The 8,210-nt window shown below is 41.4% G+C and overlaps 1 protein-coding gene across 2 annotated transcripts; it reads right to left on the reverse strand.

Annotated features, from left to right (window-relative positions):
- Positions 1-206: 206 nt before the first annotated feature.
- On the reverse strand, positions 207-8,172 carry LOC139450164 (uncharacterized protein SYNPCC7002_A1628-like). 2 transcript variants are annotated; one of them, XM_071231841.1, is made up of 7 exons: positions 8,161-8,172; positions 6,770-7,076; positions 5,634-5,827; positions 4,302-4,430; positions 2,189-2,327; positions 1,435-1,577; positions 207-502 (listed from the first exon to the last, which is right to left on the reverse strand). In XM_071231841.1, the coding sequence occupies exons 2-7, from the start codon at positions 7,059-7,061 to the stop codon at positions 470-472; spliced, it is 930 nt and encodes a 309-aa protein (XP_071087942.1). In that variant the 5' UTR covers positions 7,062-7,076; positions 8,161-8,172; the 3' UTR covers positions 207-469. The 2 variants fall into 2 exon arrangements, with proteins under 2 accessions (XP_071087942.1, XP_071087940.1); XM_071231839.1 differs by having other exon boundaries at positions 7,826-8,172.
- Positions 8,173-8,210: the final 38 nt, after the last annotated feature.

The raw sequence follows: 8,210 nt of genomic DNA on the forward strand, positions 1-8,210 counted from the left end.
GAGTCATGCATTATCCCACACATAAAGCTGACATGCCATGATATAACTATTGAGAGCAGCATTTAAGCCAACTCACACAAAAAGTGAATACATGGTAAGCTTAACTCTTTGCAGTCCAGTCCATGAAACATGCCTTATACAACACACAGGAAAAGCTTTAAAAAAGACACCAACGCCTCTGCTTTTCTATTTTTTATTTTCCTGCAAACATGTCTATAAACAGGAGGTGAGCTGGTCGGGTAGCCTAGTGGTTAAAGCGTTCGCTCGTCACGCCGAAGACCCGGGTTCGATTCCTGACATGGGTACAATGTGTGAAGCCCATTTCTGGTGTCCCCCGCCGTGATATTGCTGGAATATTGCTAAAAGCGGCGTAAAACCATACTCACTCACTCCATAAACAGCATGTACAATCTGCAACAGACTGCCATGCGCACCACCATACCCCATCACTTCTCAAAGTCTGGACACATCAGTAGCTACTTGCCATGCTCTCAAGCCACACCTGAAATAGAAGACGGTACAAAGGAACCTCTACCTGCCACTGTATCTCAAGGGAGAACAAGTACATGGAGTAAGAAACTCTGTGAGGATCTATTGCATGCTTTCAGTTACATTCACTTCTTGACAAAACATTGATGTCAACTGAAGACCAGGCATATTCTATGACACTCTCCTACCCAGAGTACCTAGCCAGCATAGTACCTCTGCCACAGGCCAGCGCCATGTGACGATTCTTCACATCTTTCACAGTCCATTCAAGATATTGCATATGCTTTTCATCCGTTTCATTTTTGACACATCTGCATATCTAGGTATACACGTCGTAGAATGGTTAACTTTCATGGAGAAAATATCTGAAATCGTGAAAAACTATTTCCATTTGCGTAGTTATCATATGTTTACATCGGTTGTACGGCTCCACATGCTGTCACTGAAGCCCTACGGAGAGCTAGCAATTCGGTCACTTTGATGCTTAAATATAAATTGTCATGCAACTCACTGTCGCACTTTTAGTAGCATATCTATATAATTATGCAAAACAATATGTAAAGCCACCCCAAATACTTTCATAAGCCCATTCTATTCTGATTTCTGAAAAAGCGCGTTGTTTACAAACAAAAGAAAAGTCCGGTCATGTGATATGCAAATTAGCCTGTGGCAGTGGTTTTATGAATTTAGAATTTTGGAATTCACATCAGATGCACTATTTAGCCAGTGGTTAAGTTTTAGCCAGGCACATGGTATGATTCCCCACATCCTTGCAAAAAGTGAAGCTCATTCTTGGTAACCTCAGCTTATTTTTGAAGGTCAAGTATTGCTAAAACTTGTGTTCCTGAAAAACATCAAGAAACTGCTTGTAACAGGACGTACACGCACTCACAGCAACATACTACTCAATGAAATTCTTCCTCAGTTGACTGTACTGTGACTGACCTGAGTAGCAGCTCGATGTACGATGGTGTGTCGGAGAGAGAGTTCATCTAGGTCATTGGAGTAGCCTCCCCCTATGACAGTGGCACATGGGATACCCCTGGAGGCGAAGTGGTGCAGCACATAGTGGTCTCGGTCGTACAAACCTACAGACAGTAAGACGTCAACTATAAACAGAGTGGTCTACCCTTATCACTGAAGGCGAAGTGGTGCAGCACATACTGGTCTCGGTCGTACAAACCTACAGACAGAAAGACGTCAGCTATAAACAGAGTAGTCTACCCTTATCACTGGAGGTCAAGTGGTGCAGCACATACTGGTCTCGGTTGTACAAACCTACAGACAGAAAGACGTCAGCTATAAACAGAGTAGTCTACCCTTATCACTGGAGGTTAAGTGGTTCAGCAGATTGTGGTGTTATCCGTGCAAGCCAACAGACGTTAACTATAAACAGAATAGCCTCCCCTATCACATGGAATACCCCTGGAGGCGAAGTAATCTTGGTCGTACCAATCTCATTGAAAACAGCATAGGTTCTGAGCTCCAACATGTTAACCATAAACAGAGTAGCCTCCCCTTGCCATATTAAACTATGGAGTTGCTTCCCCTTGGATTGCCAACGGGTGATGCTCTTCCTTTACTTCCTTGAACCTTCATGTGCACGATTTGTATTTATTTAATTATTTCGGGAACACTAGCATATTCACTTGATCCATATCAATGGCGACATTATAAGGACATTTGGACATGCTATCACCTTGATCTGTCATCTTGAGTTTCCCGAGTTCGTCCTTCTCATGGGGGTCAATGCCAGCATCATAAAGTACAAGGTTTGGCCTGAAACTTTTGACAATCCAGCCAAGGTGATCATCAAGTGTTGACAGATATTCTTCATCCTGAGTGCACAGACAGAGTGGAACCTCATTAATCCAGACGTACACAGAGAGTGAAACCTTATCAATCCAGAAGTACACAGACAGAGTGAAACCTCATTAACCCAGAAGTACACAGACAGAGTGAAACCTCATTAATCCAGAAGTACACAGAGTGAAACCTCATTAATCCAGAAGTACACAGACAGAGTGAAACCTCATTAATCCAGAAGTACACAGACAGAGTGAAACCTCATTAATCCAGAAGTACACAGACAGAGTGAAACCTCATTAATCCAGAAGCACACAGACAAAGTGAAACCTCATTAATCCAGAAGTACACAGACAGAGTGAAACCTTATTAATCCAGAAGTACATAGAGTGAAACCTTATTAATCCAGAAGCACACAGACAGAGTGAAACCTCATTAATCCAGAAGTACACAGACACAGTGAAACCTCATTAATCCAGAAGTACACAGACACAGTGAAACCTCATTAATCCAGAAGTACACAGACAGAGTGAAACCTCATTAATCCAGAAGTACACAGACAGAGTGAAACCTCATTAATCCAGAAGCACACAGACAGAGTGAAACCTCATAAATCCAGAAGAACACAGACAGAGTGAAACCTTATTAATCCAGAAGTACATAGAGTGAAACCTCATTAATCCAGAAGCACACAGACAGAGTGAAACCTCATTAATCCAGAAGTACACAGACACGGTGAAACCTCATTAATCCAGAAGCACACAGACAGAGTGAAACCTCATTAAACCAGAAGTACACAGAGTGAAACCTTATTAATCCAGAAGTACACAGACACAGTGAAACCTCATTATTCCAGAAGTACACAGACATAGAGAAACCTCATTAATCCAGAAGTACACAGACAGAGTGAAACCTTATTAATCCAGAAGTACACAGACACAGTGAAACCTCATTAATCCAGAAGAATACAGACAGAGTGAAACCTTATTAATCCAGAAGTACACAGACAGAGTGAAACCTCATTAATCCAGAAGCACACAGACACAGTGAAACCTCATTAATCCAGAAGAACACAGACAGAGTGAAACCTTATTAATCCAGAAGTACACAGACAGAGTGAAACCTCATTAATCCAGAAGTACACAGACAGAGTGAAACCTCATTAATCCAGAAGTACACAGACAGAGTGAAACCTCATTAATCCAGAAGTACACAGAGTGAAACCTTATTAATCCAGAAGTACACAGACAGAGTGAAACCTCATTAATCCAGAAGTAAACAGAGTGAAACCTCATTAATCCAGAAGTACACAGAGTGAAACCTTATTAATCCAGAAGTACAAAGACACTGTGAAACCTTATTAATCCAGAAGTACACAGACAGAGTGAAACCTTATTAATCCAGAAGTACACAGACAAAGTGAAACCTCATTAATCCAGACGTTCCTAACGAAATCGTCCAAATTACCAACTTTCGGAGTTATGAATCATGGTTATGGAATGATGTTCATTTGGTTAAACATAAATGTTCTCAAAAAGAACGTCACGAAGGTGGTGTTTCTGGACTAACAGGGTACGGACTAGCAAGGTATCACTGCATATAGTATGGCACAGAATGAAAAATACTTTTGTACCCTCTTGCATGTCTGGCGCTATAGTGTATCAATTGCAGTAATTTAATGCGCATTACAGGAAGTTAACGAGAGCTCCCTTGGGAAGTACACAGACACAGTGAAACCTCATTAATCCAGAAGTACACAGACAGAGTGAAACCTTATTAATCCAGATCCTTATTAATTGAGATGGTAATATGACTGTTAACCTTCTTGTGCCTGACAAGGCAGCTTGGGTGTATACTCCCCAGGGAGTTGAGAATGAAAATTGGGAGTACACTGATCCATCGACCATCGTAATAATGTTGGTGCTTTGAGCATGCACCGAGTGTATGGAGGCTAGTGAAATATGAGTACACACATTACCATTATTGAATCTAACATGGCCACATACCGTACAGCCGATATCAAGTCCCACATCGATATCACTTTGCTGCTTCTTGTGCGGAAAGTTATCCTGGCAATGCATTGAGAATGTGAACACACGTTTGTCATCCTTGAAGATATACGCTGTGCCATCACCCTGGCAACACAAAGATATCACTTGAGTGAGTGAGTTGAGTTTAACGCTGCTTTTAACAGTATTCCAGTAATATCATGGCATGTCAGCTTTATATGAGAGGAAAGCCTGAAGTGATGTAGGTCTCAGAAGTTTACCACTTCAGTGAAACCCATGAGCACAGGTATGGTGCTGACGGACCTAGAAACATAATCAGGGCAAAGCGGGATTCGAACCCAAAATCAAAGGATTCTGGCGTGCCCAAGGGAAGCCACCCTGCACTGCGAATTGTAGCGCCTTAGACGACTGGGCCACCCGTGCCCCAGGTATCATGTGACAAATATGTCACAGACTTGTATTGATAAAACATGAAACTGTCAATGGTATGCAACTGGCATCTTGCTCCTTCAGCCATCTATTCACCAAATTTACAGGACATAAAAAAATTAATCTTGTAATTACCTTTAAAGGGGAACTAGGTTCTGGTTAATTGCCAGTCAAAGCAAGTTTGATTAAAGTCACCAGGGTCCCGTTCAACAAAGCGATCTTAGCGCTAAGACCATCATAAATCAATGTTGAAGTATGGGAGTTACAATCATCTTAGCGTTAAGATTGCTTTGCGGAATGGGTTCCAAAAAGGGTTATTTTGATTGGTTGTTGATGGCGATGGCGATGGCGATGTCACTTCCGAAATGACACTATGGTGGCGAATGGATTAATGGTATCTTATAAAACATAATGGAGATACAATACCCTAGATTATTGAGGATCATTAATAAATAAATCTAAGTAGTTGTTGTTGTTAGGTTTGTTTACATTTTGTGAGCACCAATGTGCACACACTATTATGGTAAAATGTTCCCCAACAACGGAAATGACGTTATCACCATGTACCTTGTGTCAGTTACAAATTAATCATCATTCAAACCAGGCGTCTTTTGCTTAATGTTTCTCCCGGTCCAGGTGCAGGTCTTACAAATACACGAGCATGATCTACAGTCCTACAAGTACACTACAGCTGTCACCAATATGTAGTACTTCTTGTATGCAACCATGCTCACTATTAAACCTGCTTCGAGACCGCCATTTCTACTGGGGTTGTTTATAGTAGAGATAGTATCGCTACTGTGCCAAGTCACTACATTGATGTCCTGGTGGAAGCTGATTACAATTGTTGTAATGTCCTCAAACCAATTAAAAATACTGAGTCGTATACAGACTTTTTACCTGGTGTACATCAAGGTCTACAATGAGAACTCTCTCCACAAAGCCATGTTTCAGCAGGTAGCTTGCAGCGACAGCCAGGTCATTCAGAAGACAGTACCCCGAGCCATGGGCAGGGAAGGCGTGGTGCGTGCCTCCCCCAGTGCTACACGCCAGGCCACGCTCCATGGCTGTGACAGCTGCTAGTATTGTGCCTCCTGAGAGGGGAAAATAGGAGTAAGGGAATGACTGACCCCTTGACTTGGGTAGTTATTGAAACTGAAATTCCACTGTAATATGTCGTGACAAATGCATGTTGTGAGGTGTAGGGACCAAGTCAGTGGTGGATTTCCATCATTGGAGTGTGGATTATGGACAAAACAATGTAATGAGTGAGTGAGTGAGTTGGGTTTAACACCGCTTTTAACAGTATTCCAGTTATATCACGGCGTGTCAGCTTAATGTGGGAGGAAAGCGCAAAGTGATGCAGGTCAAAGACGTTTACTACTTCAGTGAAACCCACGAGCACGGGTATGGTGCTGACAAACCTAGAAACATAATCGAGGCGAACCGGGATTCGAACCCACGATCATAGGTTTCTGGCGTGCCCAAGGGACGCAACCCTGCACAGCGAATCTCGGTGCCTTAGACGACTGGGCCACCCATGCCCCCAGAAATGTAATGAGTGACTTTACAATCAGAACGGTACTTGGCAACATTTCCAAGAATAATTTTAGATTACCTCTGAACAAACACAGCCATGATGTATTTACCACACATATCAGGTTGTTATTTCTCTTTGTTCCCTATTCTAGTCATCACACAAGTAGTACTTTACAGTCTGATGAATTAAATATGATTACAAATGAAGCTTCAGACACGGCAGAAACTGTATCTGGCACAACTTCTATCATGCAGCTGTTTATTTGCATTTATAATTTGGATAAAAATAAATATAACAAACTTTTATTGATAACCATTTCTCTATTTTTATGATACCATTTCGGGTCTGTTCTCGCCTCTTAATCAAGATTCATCTAATTCAGGGAATTAACCAAACAGTAGCCCTGAAACACTGTTACAAACAAAGAAGTTACTATCCTTAACAGTTTCATGCCAATGTCGGGGATATGATTTCGCTTGCTCATCGGGAACCTCACCTGTTTCATACCTGCACCGACTAACAAGTCCCTCTGACCACTTGAATCCAGTGAGTCTCTGTTCCTTGTCAGTTGTCTGCCCTTGGAAGAATCTGTTGATGTAGTCTTCTGTATGCACTGGTAGCAAGTCCTCGGGCTTCACATGCTCGGGCTGGAGGATTTGTTTGGAAGAGATTACATTGTCTCTTCTCAAATAACGCATCACCCCATGAAACTTTCTCATAGCAAATCGGTGCTTGATTGGCAGGTCGCTGACATAGCCATGATGATGGATAATAGGTAAACCTTTCATTTCTGCCCTCTTAACCTGTAAACATAGAAAACAATCACTACAAATACCCCGGTAAGTTGAAATCACTATACTGTACACAGAATAGCAGTCAACAGTGTGCATGAAGAGTGGTAAAGATTTCTTGATAGACAGAAGGAGTCATAAACATACATTATTAAACTATATTTCTGTGTAATCGAGTCAATAACACTCTACCGTGCCTTACATAATGGTACGTTAAATAATACTTTAGTGGAAGATGCAACTAACAATTTATAGAACGGTTTCAATACTTTTTAAATGGCATATGTAGAAGTCCTAGCTAAAACAATTCACATTTCACATCTTCCTCAGTCCAGGCTTTGTGTAGCATGTCTTGGTTATTTCATTACTGATGAAGAGACACACAAACATAAACAGCAAATGAAAAATGTAAAGGATCATTAAGCTGAGTTTATATGGTTAGTAATGACTTGAAGATCGTGAAGTTTTTTGTTGTTGTTAACGCTGCACTCAGCAATATTACAGCTATATGAGGGCAGTCTGTAAATGATCAAGTCTGGACCAGACAATCCAGTGATTGACATCATGAGCATGGATCCACGCATTTGGGATACGATGACGTGCAACTAAGTCAGCGAGACTAACCACCCGATCCCGTTAGTAGCCTCTTACGACAAGCATAGTCACCTGTTACGGCAAGCATGTATTCTCCATCCGGACCTTCACGGGTCTTGTGATGGAAAGATCATGATGTGATGGAGCTAACGATTGAAATTAGTCACCTGACGAATCATCTCTTCAAAACCATCGACAGGTTTGATGTTTAATGCGTGTTTCAAACGCTTGAATGTCAAAAGAGACCTGTGTGTTTTCGAACATAGACATGTTGACTTTATCATGTCTTGTCTAGCTGATTCTGTGACAAAACTGACAAAGGTATTTGATTTAAACAATGCTCTGGAGCCACCTGTTGTCTATTTCAGATCTCAATACAAATCGGCTAATTAACTGCGCCCCTAACTACGATTGAACAGTGATGCACGGTCAAGCAAAATAAATAGATACACGGAATCTTTTCTATCTTATCCAGTGACCACAAAAATATTCTGAAACACACGTGTTTTTCTGTTTTGACATTCAACCGGAAGAGGAAATTGTAAAGTCTCC

This window comes from Haliotis cracherodii, unplaced genomic scaffold (genome assembly GCF_022045235.1).
Source record: "Haliotis cracherodii isolate W230 unplaced genomic scaffold, xgHalCrac1.p SCAF_8, whole genome shotgun sequence".
In the NCBI taxonomy this organism is placed as follows: Eukaryota; Metazoa; Mollusca; class Gastropoda; order Lepetellida; family Haliotidae; genus Haliotis; species Haliotis cracherodii.

Coding starts and splice junctions, on each gene's coding strand:
- LOC139450164 (XM_071231839.1), bottom strand. CDS start 7,942: ATGATAAAGTCAACATGTCTATGTTCGAAAACACACAGGTCTCTTTTG. Junction 4,431..5,633: donor TAGACCTTGATGTACACCAG/GTAAAAAGTCTG, acceptor TTGTGTTGCCAG/GGTGATGGCACAGCGTATAT. Junction 2,328..4,301: donor GACTTGATATCGGCTGTACG/GTATGTGGCCAT, acceptor CTGTGCACTCAG/GATGAAGAATATCTGTCAAC.